Below are 17,293 nucleotides of genomic sequence, written 5' to 3' on the forward strand. Positions count from 1 at the left end.
TATATATATAATATTCTGCGACTTGAGTAGTCACTCGTCCCTTAAAAGTCGCTCTATCACATAATCCATATGATGCTAGAAATCAACCTTCAACTTTACCGAGTTCCTTATTAAAGCAGCCTAAAATCTAAAAAAAAAACTCGAATCTCATCGATGCCGACGATGATAACGAGGGAAAAATAGAATAGTTACATATGTTTATCGAAACAAAATACGTTGATAAATCTATTGCAAATTTTAAATTTATGTATTCTATTCAATTCTTAAAAAATTATAAATTGGATAGATAAAATTACGAAAATATACCAGAATGTATACCATGAGTCGATTTTGGGTAAGATTTTTAATTTACATATTTTCCTTAGTATTTAGAGAGTTTTGTAGGAAACAAAACAAAAAAACATCATTTATAAACTGGGACCATAACCCTTATTTATAGAAGCATGTGTAATGCCCACCCCTCCACTGCTACTAAAGAAGGGACGGGGTTACTTACTTAAAACATACATACATGTATATGCATATGAACTCATGGCAGCGGAAGTGGGTTGTCTAAAATTTAAATTGATCATATGCATATGGACTAAACATGACATGTGAACCATATAATCATATAACATAGTAAACATGCTTAACATACTAATCCTTCAAACATAACATGTAACTTGATTTATCATCAACTACTTAAAACATGATTCAAGATATCATGAGCATACCAACATGAGACAATAAAACATAAGAGCATAATCTATCCATGCTAGTTCAAGTAGTTATCAAGCATATAGTTAAACATGGTTCACATAAAAGGTTAAGACATAAATATAAGTTTTGAAATGCAAAGGGATCTATTCCACCATGTCATTTCCACACACATTCTTGCCCTTCCTGCTGCTCCTCTTAGTTTAGCGACTCTTTTCCTTTTTCTGCAGTACAAGAAAACATAAAACTATAAGCACATAGGCTTAGTAAGTCCCTTTCCTACTCACAAAATCACGAATCATGCATAATCCATAAAGTAGTAACATGTTCATTTGGCAAATCATAACATAACATGTGAAAACATAAGCCTAAAGTCATATCATAGCATGGAGGAGCATAAACATACAATCATAACATAGCATGTGAGAACATAAACATAAAATCATATCATATCATATGAGAGCATATCATGAAATCATATCATATCATGTGAGGGCATAATGATCATATAAATATCATAGACATATTTTCAATAGCATCTTAAATAAGCATAAAGGAAAAACCATATAACATGAGCATGTAGATGCAAGATGTACTTTTGAAAACATGTATCATGAAATGAATATATATGCAAGATGTCCTTTTTGAAAACATATATCATATACATACTTAAACATAATCTCAACATGAGGGCCCGGCTTGTACCACATACATACATAAATGCGCGCATCCTAAATAGATCCAAGGTAGCTAATCTTGAACCTACTAGGAACTATGCCCGTTTCATAGACCATCGACCTAGGGGCAACTTAGGAGCTCATCCCTTTTACTAGGCATGTTTCATAGACCATCGACCTAGGGGCGCTTATGAAGCCCACCCTTGGTACAAGCCATACAAAAGTAAAAAACATATCATGTTTCTTATCATATCATACATATCATGTTCTTGTCATATCGTGACATATCATGTTCTTGTCTTATCATGAAGAGTGCTCTTAATCTCAACTCAAGGGAAGCATCTCTTAGGCTTTTCATCTTACATAAGCCTTTCATAAACATATCATGTTCTTGTCATATCATGAAGCATAGCATGTTCTTAGCATATCATGAAGCATAGCATGTTCTTATCATATCATGAAGCATAGCATGTTTTTATCATATCATGAAGCATAGCATGTTTTTATCATATCATGAAGTATAGCATGTTTTTATCATATCATGAAGCATAGCATGTTCTTGTCATGTAAAGCATATCATTTTCATGCATAGTTAAGGGTTTTTGAACTTTCTACAAGCCCTAATCATATTTGGCCGAAACTTGCAAAGGTGATGGTCTTGGTTCTTAAGAAACTTTAAACAAGGAAAGCATCATATTAGTATCACATGGTACTTATCATAACATAGGAGACCTTTAGCAAACATAAACCCTAGTTTTCTTGGTTTGGCCGAAACCAACATATCATGGTTCTAGGTTTTTAAGCAACATAAGCATGAAGAATTTAAACTAACATCATATAGGAGCTCATACATCATAAGGAATCATGAACAAGCATAGTTGGTTCCAAAAGTTTTTCTCTAAACCTTTTATCTCCTCTTGGCCGAAACCTAAAGGAGGTGGTTCTAAATTTCTTTTAAGCAACATGTAGCATGAAACTTTTACAACATTCATAGCATAAGAAGAGAGGTTCTTAGTAAGCATAATTAGGTTTCTAACCCTAATGTTCAACCTTGGCCGAATCCTATAAGCATGTGTTCTAGGTTTCTTTTAACAACTTGAAGCATGAAACTTTTACAACATACATAGCATAGAAAGAGATTCATAGTAAGCATAATTAGGTTTCTAACCCTAATGTTCATCCTCGGCCGAACCCTATATGCATGTGTTCTAGGTTTCCTTTAACAACTTGAAGCATAAAACTCCTACAACATACATAGCATAGAAAGAGATTCATAGTAAGCATAATTAGGTTTCTAACCCTAATGTTCATCCTTGGCCGAACCCTATAAGCATGTGTTCTAGGTTTCCTTTAAAAACTTGAAGCATAAAACCCTTACAATATACATAGCATAGAAAGAGATTCATAGTAAGCATAATTAGGTTTCTAACCCTAATGTTCATCCTTGGCCGAACCCTATAAGCATATGTTCTAGGTCTCTTTTAACAACTTGAAGCATAAAACTTTTAAACTAATATCATACAATGAGTTAATTATCATGAGGAATCATAAACAAGCTTAGTTGAGTTTTTAAACTTCCTCTAATGCCTTTGTTCCTTACTTAGCCGAAACTCTAAAACATGGATCTACCCTTTTATGCAACCTAAACATGAGAACTTTAAGCTAACATCATGTAGTGAGTTATAAACCATAAGAGATCATAAACAAGCATAGTTTCTATTTTAAACTTTCTCCACACATCTTTATCTTCTCATGGCCGAAACTTAAAAGAGTGGGGTTCTAAGTTTTAAACAACATGAAGCCATAAAACTTTTTAACAACCATAGATAACCAAGAACTAATAGATGACATGTTTCCAACCTTACTTATCATGGCCGAACCCTACAAGGTAACTTCCTAAGTTTTTCAAATCATTTTTAAGCATAGAAAACATAGGAGCTACTTGTATTGCAGGTGAGGGGGATACTTACATCCTCTCGCTTGATTTACTAGGAGAATACCCTTGCTTGTGAAGCTTTCCTAGAGAGAAATCCTTTTGGTTGGGTTTCGGCAATGGTGAGGAGAGGGAGGCTTGATTTCGGTGGAGAGGAGGAGGGAGGAGGAAGAGAGAGCAAAAATGAAGTTTTCCTTCCCATTTTCTTATTTATTCTCAATGAAGGAAGAAGGCAAAACCAATTTCTCATTGGAAGAAGAAGAAGAAAACTTGAATTTTTCCTTCTTAGTGAAAAGAGCCTTCACTTTCCTTACCTTTAACTATCTTGTCCCTTTCCTTCCTAATAGCACACCCTTGCTGGGGCTACTGGTTATGACATTCATGCATCTAACAAGAGGTCCGAGGTTCAAACCTTGGTCATGCTTCTTTTTGGTTTTATTTTTCTTTTATTTTTGGAAGTATTCACATAAAGCTTATTCTAATCATGCAACAATTCTCATAAAATAACTTAGGGATCCTATGGGTGTTACAACATGGGGGGGGGGGGGGGGGGCTCATTTGAGCTCATTTAATGTGACTCGTTAAGATAAACAAATCAAGTTCAAGCTTTACAATATTCTGTTTGTTAGCTCATGAATATTTTCGTTAAACTCATGAATCAACTTTTAAATAAAAAAATTAATATTGAATTTATATATTTTACAATATATTAAATTTATTTATTAGAATAAAATTATAAATTTTAATAAGAACATTATAATTTTCTTTAAATATATAATTTAGTTTTTCATGAATATTTAAATTTATAATTTCTATTTATTAAACTCGTTTAAGCTCGATAAAAGTTCGAATAAGTTCGTGAGCCATGAATATATTTGTTAAATAAAGCTCGAGCTCGGTTCGATTATAAACGAGTCAAGCTCAAATATTCAATAGTTCAATTCGACTCAGTTTAATTACACCCCTATAGAAGCGTAAATTTATCTATTTCTAATTTGACCCCTCAACAAATTAAAAATTACACATGATATTTATATTAATATATTCATAACAATTAAATTCTTAAGTCATATTTTTTAAATTATAAATTTGATCATATTAAATTATGACTTAATTGATGACATTAGGCATTTATAATTATAATTATACTTCTAAAATTCTTACAAATGTCACATAGCCGAAAGAGATCAGGCACGCAGAGTCGTATCTATGTTCGACGAGGCCTGAAGCGCATACTAAAAAGTGACTCTTTTGTTATGATAAATAATAATAAAGTTCAATTTACAAATAACATATATACTAAATATATAAATAAACTAAAAATAAATATATTACATCAATAAAAAATTAATAAATATTTAAAATAATTATATAAACACGGCTCGTCTAGCTATTTTAGAGATACAAACATTTATCAAATCTGTATAATTCAATTGTCGAACTCTTTCTTTCTCAATCGATAACATTGATAGCCCATTTAGTGTATCCTATAACACTGAGATCAATGCAGTGCCCGCAGGCAGTAACAAGGCGACAAGTAGTAACCACTATGTAATTAAGTCACAGTTCGCACAAGCGACTGAGGTAGCGTGTGACAGTCCCGTGCTACCCAATTAAGTCACACGAGCAAAGGCCAACCACCAGCCTGCGTCGAGTGAGATAACCACTACGAGAATCGACACGATTAGGTCGTACAAATGATCCTTGTTGCATGATTAGGTTACAATTAGTGGCACATGTTGCAAGATGAAAAAGATGGTCGAAGAAGAAGATCATGATTACCTCTTGTTCTGTGGATCCGTACCTTGGTGGAAAGAACGTCGGAGAAGAAATCGCGTGCAAAGAAGAGCAACATTGGAGAAGAAATTGCGTGCAAAGAAGAGTCATGTGTCGGTGTGTGCCTCGGAACCATGAGAATAGGTTTAACGATCATTTAAGGTCTATATCTCTCATTTTTTTAATATAATTAAAAAAATGGGTCTTTTATTGGAGTGGACCCTAAGACGGTTGTCTCTCTGATCTCATGAAAATTACGACATGTGATGATGAGATAGAAATTACTTTGAATTAGATTTTCTAAAAGTACTGTAAGGATGCATTAGAAATCGACGTATGAGTTTATATTGGCAGAAGGGATAAACCGAAAAACCATTTAAATCAGTATACCCTTGGAGCATTTTCATGGGTAATTTAGAAATTTATCAAAACTACGTGTGCCCTTTTAAAATTACTGTTAAGAATTAGAATCAATCTGATTTTGTTGTTTTTTTGTAAGAAATTTATGGAGTTGACAAATCCTTCTGTCAATTCACAAGTTGGAGAAAAGGATGTCAAAGTTCTTTTTTGCGTGGCAAGACGCTTCAACAAGGATATGTCAACTCCTCCTAGCTACAAGAGAATTAGCTCTTCAAATACTGATTGAATCGACAATTATTAATCCTTTTGTTTCAGAACCTTTGTATTGCATTCTAGTATCGAACAACTATAAACTTGATCTGCATGAAACTCATCTATTATGTGATATATATAAACAAACTATTTGTCGACACTCCCAAACTGACAGAGAATCAAAGACACCCATCGTCGGGTCCAATTGAGCAGGAGATACGACGTGGAATGAACAGACAGGAGGCGACGTTGCTCTGGCATTTACTCCACTGCACTCTCGATTTCATGAGTCTCTTCTCTTCTCAGGACACTGGAGCAGTTCCTTCGCCGACTCCTATCCCATGTCATGGCAGCGCATTAACTCCACTGTTTTCCCTGGGCAAATCAATATCATCCAGCAATCCCACTGTTTTCTTTTTCCCTTGTGTTTTCTTACATTTCTTTTTCTGTGTTTGCGTCGTCCTCATGCTCCCCCATCTCATTTAATGAGCCACCGGAGTTGTGTTCTGCTGCCTGCTCCCAGACGCATTATATCCCCCTCCCCCTCTCATTTATTGCCCAAGATTCGCAGAAGCTCATAATACACCCCCTCCTTTTCCCTCCTCCCTCTTCTTGCTTCGCTCTTCTGCTGTCTGAATTCGTTGGGAATGGGAAGAACTCCGTGCTGCGACAAGCAGGGGCTGAAGAAGGGGCCGTGGACGCCTGAGGAAGACAAGATTTTGGTCGACTACATCAAGGCCCACGGCCATGGCAGCTGGCGATCCCTCCCTAAGCTCGCAGGTCCGTTACATTCTCCGCCGCCTCCTTAAAAATCAAATTTTGCTGTAAAAAGGTTGTGATTTTTAGCTCACTGAAATCATTAATGGCAGGCCTGCTTCGGTGCGGGAAGAGTTGCAGGCTGCGGTGGGCAAACTACTTGCGGCCGGACATCAAGCGCGGCCCCTTCACCGTCGAGGAAGACAAGTCCATCATCCAGCTCCACGCCATCCTCGGCAACAAGTATACATTTCAATCTCTTCTTCGTCTTCTTCCTCGTCCTTGTTTTTTTATTCTGGACGCACAGTGAGGATGAACTGATGCAGAGTACGAAAAGTATTAATAAATGCCATGGCGCTTGGACTTTCTCTGTTATTTGTCTACTTTTGGTTGTTTTTATCTGATTTGATTCGATCCTTGCGAATTAATTGAGATCGTGTTGTAACATCTGGATTAATGGCGTCTCCATGTCGATCTGAATTTTTGTGTGTTTTGTTCTCTTTCTAATGAGCATTTCGCCGAGCAGGTGGTCGGCGATTGCGGCGCAATTGCCGGGACGGACGGACAACGAGGTGAAGAACTACTGGAACACCCACCTCAAGAAGCGCCTCCACCTCCAACGCCACCAGCACCACCTCCTCCCGGCTGCCACTGGTATCGGCGGCAGCCACATGGCGCAGTGGGAGAGCGCCCGACTTGAAGCCGAAGCGCGCCTCTCGCGCGAGTCGCTCCTCTTCTCTGCCAGTGCCTCCGCCGTCTCCTCCTCCCCTGCCTCCGCCATCGATGCGGCGCCAGTGGCGTCCTCCTCCCAGCCCGAGGACTTCTTCCTCCGCATTTGGAACTCAGAGGTCGGGACCTCCTTCCGGCAGCGGCGCCTGCCGGAGGAGGCGGAGAGCAAGAGCTGCGTGACATTCGGGCCACAGCCGCCTCCGACGGCGGCGGCAGCGGGGATGGACGTGGACTCGTCGGGGTCTAACGAGGTGGTGGCTGCGGAAGAGATCTCCGACGAGGCGTACCAGCTCTACCTCGACTTCACCGGCGACGATTTGGGGATGCTCCACGGCCAGCTCTCCGCCCTCTTCGCCGCCGACCTCAACGATTCCTGCTTCGACTCCGCCTTCAAATGACGGGTAGGCGTGCCATCCATAACCGACACCGAAGTCCAAAAAAAAAAAAACAAAAGAAGTCTCAGATTTTTTTTTTTTTTCCGTTTTAGTGAGATTGTACGCTCCTAGATCGCCCGCGATCTCAGATTTTTGTGATGCTCCTTGAAAAAGATGACCTTTTTGGCATCGTAAATGGAGGCCTGAGGCGTTTCCTGTAAGCCATCTCGGCTTTTGTTCATCTTGTGAAGTGTAGTCGTTGTCGATATTTGAAGTAATATGGACTCATTTAGTTACTGCCAATCAAATTTCTAGAAAATACTATATTACAACACTATTCGCCAACTTCAAGATCACACACAATTAATAATGCTTTAATATTGCATTGCATGCCTCAACACCTTAAATCATTCTGATCAGATGATGATGATGGCGACGCCGGCTTATTAGTTCAATTAGTTAGAAAAAGCTGGAAGATGAAATGAGCGTTTTGAAAATCTGCACTAAACGTGCGTGTACAGGTCAAAGGTGGAGAGAGACAGAAGTAAAAAAGATTGATGAAGGCGGAAGAAGTGGCAATAAATGATGGATAGTCAAAGGTTGAGAGTGCAATAAATGGACGGTGGAATTTATGGCATGATTTGGGCATTTACTTCACTCACTGCCATCGGATTGCAACAGCAGCAGCAGTAGCTGGTGAAGCAGAGCACTTAATGCGACGACAAGGTCACGTCGCCACCACTCCCATCATCATTTCATATCGTATCGTATTGTATCCTCCTCAAAAACTATTTCGCCTTGCCTAACACTTTATTCATTTACTTACCAAATGTTTAGAAAATAATCATATGGCGATGGGCGACGAGCACCAACAGCAGGATTGCACCCGTCGGATACTGACGCTATTCAATGGGAAGACATCATCAATCAGTGCCTCCAATTGATGCTTATTAATTAATTAATTAATTATTTATTTATTTATTTTAGGGCTTCGTTCATGGAGAATGTTTTTGGTGTCATTTAATGCATCGAGTCGGAAAAATGTTATGTGTCTTTCCGTGTTAATAAAAATTCAGTTCAATAGAATCGATCAATTTTAAAATTGCTTTTCAGTTTATTAAAAATTTTACTATTTTTTTTTAAATAATTAATTTGATTAATTTAGTTTAGGTTTCATTTGGTTAAATCTAATAGGTTGGATAAATTAAATTTTTAGAACAAACTGATTTTTTTTGTACTTTATTTTTAATTCAATTTAAATTTTGTTATAAGTTTTGTCAGTTTTTATGTTGTTTTTCTTTACCATTGGAAAAATTCTATCGCGATGCGTTAGAAAGCTCGAGCATCCGTAACTAGACACGAGTAGAAAAAGAAAGCACAAGAGATTGACATCATTAACTCCATATCAATTTCTTACATTTAAATTGACTCAATGCATTTGAGACAAAATCACAAACAATACCAGGAATCTTGCAAAATTTCAATGAAATAGTCGAAAACACAACACAAAAAATACAGTAACATAGCTGGCAAAACTTGATAGAAGGTTAATTAATTTATTAATTTATTTTCAATTTAGTTTGCTCGGTTGATGGATTGAAGAATCAAAAGGTCATGGCCTTCATAAAGCTCTCTCTTTAACAATGTCAAGGCTCATCTCGCTTGGATCAGTGGCCTGCAACTCAACTTGAATGCCGTCGAGTTCTCTCTTGAATCTATCTTTGGAGCTAGCATATAACATCTTACTCCTCACTCTCGATGCATCCGGAGCCCTATACTCAAAATAAATGAAGATTTTTTTAGAATCAAACTCAAATCTAATTTCGAATTATTATTCAAGAATAGGCCATTTGCTATAGAAGATTTTGATGGACTGATCATATTAACATTCTCGAATGAATTGTGGCCCTCAAGCCGCTCCAACTCGATTGATTTGGCTTTTAAAACATTAATGAATATTATGTAGCTAGAGAAAAATGAATTTATGATACACAAACATCTTGCTTCTTACCAAGAAATGAAGAAGATCTTGCTCTTTTGGCAATTTTCATCGGTAACAAAGTCGAAATCAAAAACAGCATAGCGGCACTCATTGGGGGGAAAGGATGTTGTGAAATCATCATAGCTCTCGCCTGGTTTGCCTAGCTTCTCCACCGTGACTTGCTGTAGTGCCTCATCAATCTTGAAGATGATGAAACGGAAATTCCTCTTGGCTTTCAGCTCCAAGAATTTGAGCTTGCACTCATCATTAACTGCCATTCCGGACGCGGAGTTTGCCTTTGTGACAGAATTAACAAGCAATTAAACTTTATTACGATAAAATAATAAAACATCTACATGAATGAAATAGCAATGAAAAAGATAACAATTGCAATGCGTTTGTTCCAGATATTTTATAAGCATTTGATTGTGTCATTAATTCTCGAAATTATGCATTAACTAAAATATAGATCCATTAGAAGATCAAAGGAAGAGGAGCCTTTCAATTACTTACCATGAGGAAATGAGGAGGTCCGACGAGAATAATCGAGGTGAAAGGAGAAAGGGAGAATGGTGATGGGGGAGGGAGGAAGAGAAGGGGTGGTAATGACTTATTGATACAACTACAGAATTGTGAGGGAGGGAGAAAAATGTGGGGGAGAGAGAGAATTGTTTGAAGAGAGAATTCAGGGTTAGCCTTTCTTTGCTCTCGTCTCGTCCATTGGATTTTTTTTTTTTTTTTTTTTTGGTGGAGCTCTTCATTTTAATTGTTTGATCTAGTCGAGATTTGATCTCAAGGTTGATGGTCGATTAACGAAGATAGACCATGCATTAACGCAATTAAATATCGAAACTCTTGAAGAGGTGATGGTTTGACCTGCTCAACTATCATCGTTATTCATTATTTCTAATCACATTGCAAAAGATTTTTGATAAAAAATAATAATAATAATAATAATTAACAAGGGGTAGACATGCTTAATCTGAAATGGTATCTGAATTGATTCAAACGAAGACATCTTATTATTCTTGTGTTATTTTGATATCCTCTGTTAATTTGTTAAAGTGTAGTATGTAATCAGAAATGACGAGTAGTTGATTCCTGTAACTGTAAACCATGTTCATAGCAAAGCTTCCATTATAGAACATAAGCTACATCCATTCTTCAAATTACAGTACTCCGTTTGATCAAACAAAAACACTTCATTTCAATTGTTTTTGTGGTTGCAGTTAATTCATCTCCTCATTCCAATCGCTTTGGAAACTGCTACTTCAGGTGCAAATTTGAACAGCTGATGAAATCTTTAATAGAGTTCCTTCGACATTTGGTGAGTTGCTCATGAAGGCATCCAATTAATGCCGGAGCTGATGGATATCTTTGTCAGTAAATACCGTCAATATGACTTCAACTCAAATCATAGTTCATGTATTGGCGTCATATGATATTTGATGGTTATTCTAGTCATTCACAACAGGAACTATCGGATGAAAATACAATCTTCTTTCTTTACAGTACATGACATTCCTTCTTGTTTTTTTTTTTTGTTACTTGTGGTTATGAACATGCACAAGACTAGCACAATAGCTTGAATCTTTATATGAAGAATATTTCAACCTTTAAACCTACACCCTGCCGATGGGAGAAAAAGGAGGGGGGTCTAGGGAAAATAGAGGAGACGTTTGCTCTACTCCCTCTTTGGCTTTTCTTTGCTCTTCGTTTTCAACTGCTTCAATCAAATGCCTTGGTTCCTCCTCAAAGAGCAACCACAATGAATTAGAATATAAACTTTGCCTGGTCTTTTCCTGGACGATGGCCGAACAAACTTCGGGGGAATGCAATATGGCAGTGCAGATTGAAAATGCTTGGAGCACAGAGAATTGTGCATGAAAATATACTGAATATTGCCCTTTTTCATCAGCCGTTATTATCAGGGCGGGTAAATTTTCCTTGCTTCCCTGTTTAGGAGTATCAAAAATTGAATGCAAGACGAAATATAAATTACCAAACCAGTGACCTAAAAGTGATGCAAGATGAGAGCAGCTCAAAGACATAAGATGAATCGATCATTTTTCATCAAACTAAACTAACTAGGGAATTGTTATATGAGTGTCCAAAGTATACCGAAGACAATATTTTAACTAATTTATTGTTTTACACCAATTGATATTGATGATTACGATACATTAACCAAATCATTGATCCTAATTTCTTGGCTAGTCAAAGTATATCAACTAGATATGCTCAATGATGCAGCGGTTTTCTGCAACCCCACGTGTCCCGTGTAGTCAAAAGTCATGTTGATCTGTCAATCAAAATTAAGATGGATCAAACATGATCCGAAGGGAATGGGACTAAACTCGGATAAAATTCAACTTTGGTTGAACCGACTCAGTATACTTATCCCAGAGATTCAAGATTGATTAAGTGCAAGTCTCATCTCTTGACTTAGTTTCAGCGACTAACTCCGACTCCGACTCAATCTCAGTCTTAGTGACGGACTCCAAGTATGATTCCATCTCAGTCTCAGGATTGACTTCGACTCTGTTTTTATCTCAAACTCAACCAATGACATCCTTCAGGTCTCCTAGAGAAGGTCAGTAAAAAGGATCTCAATTTCTAAACCCTACACTAGGTTTTCTCCTTCTCGCATATTACCTCAAGCAAATCCTCATTTTAGGCCCTTTCATCTCGATCACCGACAATCTCCGAAGACAGCGCCGTTGACTACTAGCTAGACAATCCACAGTATTTGGCCGGAACACTCATAACGAATTATCATAAAACACATGTATCAGTCGATGTGACTATTCATATTTTTTTTTCATTAAAGTATCAAGTAGTTGCAGGAGGAGCTAGGGATCTTACTGAAGAGAATCTCATAACTATGCAAGAAGAAAGTGGAAGTGTACCTTAAGGAAAAGCAACATGGGTTCCTGAAATTCCAATGTCGAACGGCTTATCCAATCATCACCTCTTTGATTATCAAATACAATAATTGGGCAGGACATGTCCCAGCCACCACAATCACAGCCTCCACCAAACCTCCATCTCTCGAGAAGTGAAGACGGGCCAGCTTCATCTGTATTAGGCAGGCCATGATTCCCACTTGGCATAACAACTTCTATAGTTGCAGGATTCATTTGATTCTCGGTTTTCTTTTTCTGATCAATTGGAGAACATTTAGCTGCCTTTTGGTCTCCTTGCCGGCCAAATCCTTTCTCATCTTTTGGACTTTCCTTCTTGTTGAAGGGAACTTGGATCACGACTGCTGCAATCTCATGTTGTGGATGCAAATCTTTTGACGACCACGGGAAAGAAGTTGAAACTTTGGAGTCACAACTATCTAATCCAAGTCTGGACGAATCTGGATACTCCACTGACTTGTTTCTCTCTGGAGTTGCTGTTGGTATTCGATCTTCCACCACATTACTAGAAACAGCTTGGGTTGAATCTGTACAACACTTGGATCTTTCTTCAACAGAAAAGTTCCTTCTTGCTCTTGCAATGTCGTACAACACGAACTCTGTTACAGTTGAGTTGAACAATGATCCATTTTCTCTAACTTCTGAGCATAGATAAAAAGAGACATGCATCTGCCCAATTAATGGAGGCAAAATCTCATTATTGTCTTTAGTCCGCCGACTAGTGTTGATCTTTTTCTTAGAGCTATGAAATGTGTAAACCCAATTAAATGCGCTATCAGTTTTCCATGTCTTTGCAAATAGGACTTCTTCTGGATCTTGTATAGAAAACTCAAGTGAAGGGTAACCATTCTCTGTATCCAATCTAAGAATTCCATGTAGATGAGCAGGGGATATAGCAGCAGGTACGGACCCTCGTATTAAACATGTACCAGGTTTTATATCCTCTTCTTTTATAGATATCGCATTTAATATAGATTTCTCGGGTACTGCTTTCAGCCCAATGTCAGTGGGATGAACACAAACGCTCCCAGAGTTTTGTGTTGCGGCAGGGAATGAATCTCGCAGAGATTTGGTTTTCATTATTGGATCAAAAATTCTTTTCAGTGGGGTAAACACTGTTTTCAACACACTTGCATCAGCCATGCCATGATCCAAATTCAAAACAGCATGTGATATTTTTGCATTTTCTGACAAGCATTTTGGAAGGGTATTTATTGAATCTCTTTCGCAATTATTTTTCATGTAACTTTCAGGATGAATCTTTCCATAGCAGTGAGACTTTTGTTCCTTGAGTAGATCTGGTTCTAAAGACCCCGGAGCTACGCGTCTAGGAGTTGGTTTGACAGAGTGCGAGCAGATTTCTACAGAATCATCTACAGCACAGCCCTTCACTGGCATAAAGTCTAAGCAAGTGTTGTCAGTATTTGGAGGCTTGTTAGGAAGATCACAGAAAGAAGATTTCGGAAACTCTGTGCATCTTGTGCTGATCAAGTTAACTGAATCAGCATTCGAACTGACAAGAGATAGAAACTGCTTATTTGGAAACTGATTGGATTTGCTACCGATATGCTTAGGCACATGATCTACAATCTCAAATGAAATAAAAGCATCATCACTGCACCCAAAGTCTACTTTCCTCCTCCCTTCTCGTTGCTTTCTCATTCTCCTGACCTCCTTAGAGCTCTGATACATGGAACCTCTTTTCACCACTTCATTATCACCATTGGCATTGAGCTTTCTGGAGTTCATGCTTTTATAATCAAGACTTGATGAGTAACTGCGATTAAATCCTCTCAAATCGCCATCCAACCTATTCAAGTATCGGTATCTGCTCACAGGTAATCTTTTTCTATCTTTCTCTTCTACCTTCTTACTGCTAAGACTTGGTGTGGAAGCAAATTTATGCCTCAGTGTTACTTGAGATTGATTTTGACACTCAAAAACAACATCTTGATCCATAGTAAACATGAACAGCTGAAGAGTTAACAAGACACATTGAATTAAATTGAGATCAGGTATGAATTACAACATGGAAGGTAATAAACTATAAATAAATGCTACTTGAGACCAAAGTTTTTTCCTTTTAATCAGTCTTAAGCCACTAAACAACAGATGCTTTATTTTTCAGATTATTGAAAAAACTCCGACTTTTGAATCATGATCATCGTGACGAATGATATTTGGCATGCAATACCAAATTAACAGTTCAAAAATCATTAGCTACTATTAAAAACGAGAGGTAGAAAGTTTCAGATTTAGACAGCAAGAGGAAGACAGATACCCATTTGGATGAACAAAATGATGAGATTGCAGCAGCAACACCGATCAGTAGCCGAAGGTGGAGCAAGGAAGAAGAACCCTAGTTCTAAAGTATTGCAGTGAGAAGGCTGTGAGGATGTAACAAGGAGAAAAAGAAACGCAAAGGTTGGAGAATAATAAAAGCAATAAAAACAAATGAAGGCAAGATGATATTCCCATATCTTCCCCTATTTATTGTCGCAAAATCATCAAATAGGAAACAATAATCGGATTAATGGCAAATCTCCCAAAATGGACTACAATCATCCAAAATCGGTTTCCATTCCTCTACGGAGGAAATCGAGGGCAAGGAAATGGAGGTTCCCCCAAACTTACCAGATCTGAAATACTCTCCTAGGAAATTTATCGCACAATTTTTACATTACATATAGAAGAGATTCTTGATGTTTCTGCAAAAAAAAAGAATCCAATCTTGCTCCTGAAAACTCGCTCAACAGGGAGAAAAACCTAAACTTTTAAGCGGCATTGCTAAGAAAAACCTCGATCCGCTGTATAAAAAAAAACCCAGTTTTTTCACTTTTTTTGTTTGGTGAAAATCAAAGCAATGAAACCCAGAGATCGACAGCTGCATTGAGAGGGGGAGAGTACCAGTGTTCGCCAAACAACAAGAGAAACCCGCTTCTGCCGATGATGGCGACCGGGACCGGAAAAATCACACGCCGGACGCCGGCAACGCTGCAGAAGTCGCTACCTGTACCTCTCTTCGCATGGAAAACTTGGCATTTGCGGACAAATTATTTGCTTCTACTGAACAATCCGATTAGAAAATAAGAAAAAGTGTTGGTGATATATGAATTTTGTCTCTCTTCTCAGGGCCGCCAAACTCAAGCGCTGTAATGGTGCAGCGCTCTCTCTCTCACACACAATACACACAGACACTGATGACCGATGATGATGAAGCTAATACTTAATTAGTTTCGCAAAGACGTGCGCTTTGTGATCGCTGATGCCAATGGATAGGAAATTATGGGGACCTCCTTTGCTTTCGTCTAAAGAAATCCGGTCTGCGATGAACGACTGCTTTGTCCCCCACCAGGCCAAGCACCATCATTTGACCATGCATCATGTGCTCATGGCCATTCCGCCATGGCCAAAGCTTTAAAGGTCGGTCAGAGTTTAGCCTTGTGACGACACCATCTAAATTTATGACAACTGCAGAAATTGAAAATGATAAACTAAATTGAACAAGTTTTCACGATCTGAATGGAAAATGTCGTTGTCTCAAGGGAAAAAAAAATAATTAATCAGGTTGGTAACATCGACAGGTAATATCGAATTTGGGATGATCGATTCGATTCCATGAAAATTTTTTATCGACCATCAGGATAAATTAGAAAGTGCTCGCAACAGGCAAGAAGTCCGGTGTCTTCTAGTTGCGTGTCCCATTAATGTCGTTGTCTCACGATGGTAGTAAAAGATGGAATCTGTCATCCCAACGACCCCACACGGTGGATCCCATGACCATTTGTGAGGAGGTAAATCAGGAAACTATAGTTGATTAGTGCAGAGGAAGGTTTTTTTTCCTCGACTTTGTGGAGATTCGAATCCTTACCTTATGGTAGCAACTCTGCTTTGCACTAACCAACTCAATCATAACCCGAGGGTAATATCGTTGTCTCGCGAGTTACATGATGAGGTGGTAGCATTGTATGCGGCTCCAGAGAGCAAACTAAGCATCGGAACAGAACAATAAAACAAACATGAGATCTACTGTTTTTTGAAACTGTCGAATCAAAGTGAAACAAAACTCAGCCTTGAATTATCTTTATCTCGGTTTGGTTGTGTATGGGAATGTTACAAACTTTTCCAATAGAACTCCGCAAATCTTTCAGATGTTTTCTTTGTTGATTTTTTTAAAAATGTTTTTGAGTTAATTGAATTGAATTGAATTTTATCGATAAACCTAAGTATATTTAATTCAATAGATAGTGATATGTTAGTCGAGTTCTTGGCATATTGCGGTCCGAAGAGAGAGGTTGCAGTTGACCCACCTGGAAAAATAGCATAACAACGTGGTGTGCTGCTCTGACAGTTACGGCGTCGGTGCCAAAATCTATTTTAACCGTTGGAGACCACACACTATCTATTATTAAAAATTTAGCATAATATTATTTATGCTAATTTGTTTGAATATTACTTAATGTATTTTGCAGTTGGAGATTAACGTCTTAATCAAGAACACTAGTACGGTCTTGTATAAATAATGATCTTGATCTTGTCGACATTTGTTCAAGAAACGTATGGGTTCGAGATTGGATCCTGTCATCCCTAATGCAATGCATCCACCCACGGATGGCACCTAGTGAATTATACATAAAATCTATCCAAGTAAATATCATCACTTCATTGTTTCAGTATCATGTGGCAAAAGACGATTCATTCACTCCTAGTATCCTCGTCAATTCGTCTCTAGGCTAATACGGAGGAGGTAAATCACGGGTGGCTACTAATCATTAGTGCAAATGGCCAAGACATAGGGGAGGTTATGCTCTGTCACGCCGAGTTTCGACCCC

The 17,293-nt window shown here is 38.0% G+C and overlaps 3 protein-coding genes across 4 annotated transcripts; 1 reads left to right on the forward strand and 2 right to left on the reverse strand.

The window, feature by feature from the left end:
• The first annotated feature begins 6,015 nt into the window (after positions 1-6,015).
• On the forward strand, positions 6,016-8,576 carry LOC122024661 (transcription factor MYB17-like). Of its 2 annotated transcripts, XM_042583328.1 has the most exons (4): positions 6,016-6,477; positions 6,567-6,696; positions 6,980-7,583; positions 8,078-8,576. In XM_042583328.1, the coding sequence occupies exons 1-3, from the start codon at positions 6,345-6,347 to the stop codon at positions 7,578-7,580; spliced, it is 864 nt and encodes a 287-aa protein (XP_042439262.1). In that variant the 5' UTR covers positions 6,016-6,344; the 3' UTR covers positions 7,581-7,583; positions 8,078-8,576. The 2 variants fall into 2 exon arrangements, with proteins under 2 accessions (XP_042439262.1, XP_042439261.1); XM_042583327.1 differs by lacking the exon at positions 8,078-8,576 and having other exon boundaries at positions 6,980-7,859.
• A 601-nt stretch (positions 8,577-9,177) lies between these two features.
• LOC122024662 (actin-depolymerizing factor) lies at positions 9,178-14,041 on the reverse strand. The gene is made up of 3 exons (XM_042583330.1): positions 14,024-14,041; positions 9,568-9,833; positions 9,178-9,328 (listed from the first exon to the last, which is right to left on the reverse strand). Exons 1-3 carry the CDS (start codon positions 14,039-14,041, stop codon positions 9,178-9,180), a joined length of 435 nt encoding a protein of 144 aa, XP_042439264.1.
• Positions 10,642-15,869, reverse strand: LOC122024660. Its single transcript, XM_042583326.1, has 3 exons — positions 15,369-15,869; positions 12,447-14,435; positions 10,642-11,492 (listed from the first exon to the last, which is right to left on the reverse strand). Exons 2-3 carry the CDS (start codon positions 14,427-14,429, stop codon positions 11,160-11,162), a joined length of 2,316 nt encoding a protein of 771 aa, XP_042439260.1. The 5' UTR covers positions 14,430-14,435; positions 15,369-15,869; the 3' UTR covers positions 10,642-11,159.
• Positions 15,870-17,293: the final 1,424 nt, after the last annotated feature.

Source organism: Zingiber officinale, chromosome 9B (genome assembly GCF_018446385.1).
Source record: "Zingiber officinale cultivar Zhangliang chromosome 9B, Zo_v1.1, whole genome shotgun sequence".
Classification (NCBI taxonomy): domain Eukaryota; kingdom Viridiplantae; phylum Streptophyta; class Magnoliopsida; order Zingiberales; family Zingiberaceae; genus Zingiber; species Zingiber officinale.

What these genes read in the sequence shown, in the direction of transcription:
- LOC122024661 (XM_042583328.1), top strand. Translation starts at nt 6,345, where the DNA reads ATGGGAAGAACTCCGTGCTGCGACAAGCAGGGGCTGAAGAAGGGGCCG. An exon ending in ATCCCTCCCTAAGCTCGCAG is followed by an intron (nt 6,478 to 6,566) that starts GTCCGTTACATT and finishes CATTAATGGCAG; the next exon opens with GCCTGCTTCGGTGCGGGAAG. An exon ending in CACGCCATCCTCGGCAACAA is followed by an intron (nt 6,697 to 6,979) that starts GTATACATTTCA and finishes TTCGCCGAGCAG; the next exon opens with GTGGTCGGCGATTGCGGCGC.
- LOC122024662 (XM_042583330.1), bottom strand. An exon ending in AAGATCTTCTTCATTTCTTG is followed by an intron (nt 9,329 to 9,567) that starts GTAAGAAGCAAG and finishes TTTTGAGTATAG; the next exon opens with GGCTCCGGATGCATCGAGAG.
- LOC122024660 (XM_042583326.1), bottom strand. Translation starts at nt 14,429, where the DNA reads ATGTTTACTATGGATCAAGATGTTGTTTTTGAGTGTCAAAATCAATCT. An exon ending in CCATGTTGCTTTTCCTTAAG is followed by an intron (nt 11,493 to 12,446) that starts GTACACTTCCAC and finishes ACTCCTAAACAG; the next exon opens with GGAAGCAAGGAAAATTTACC.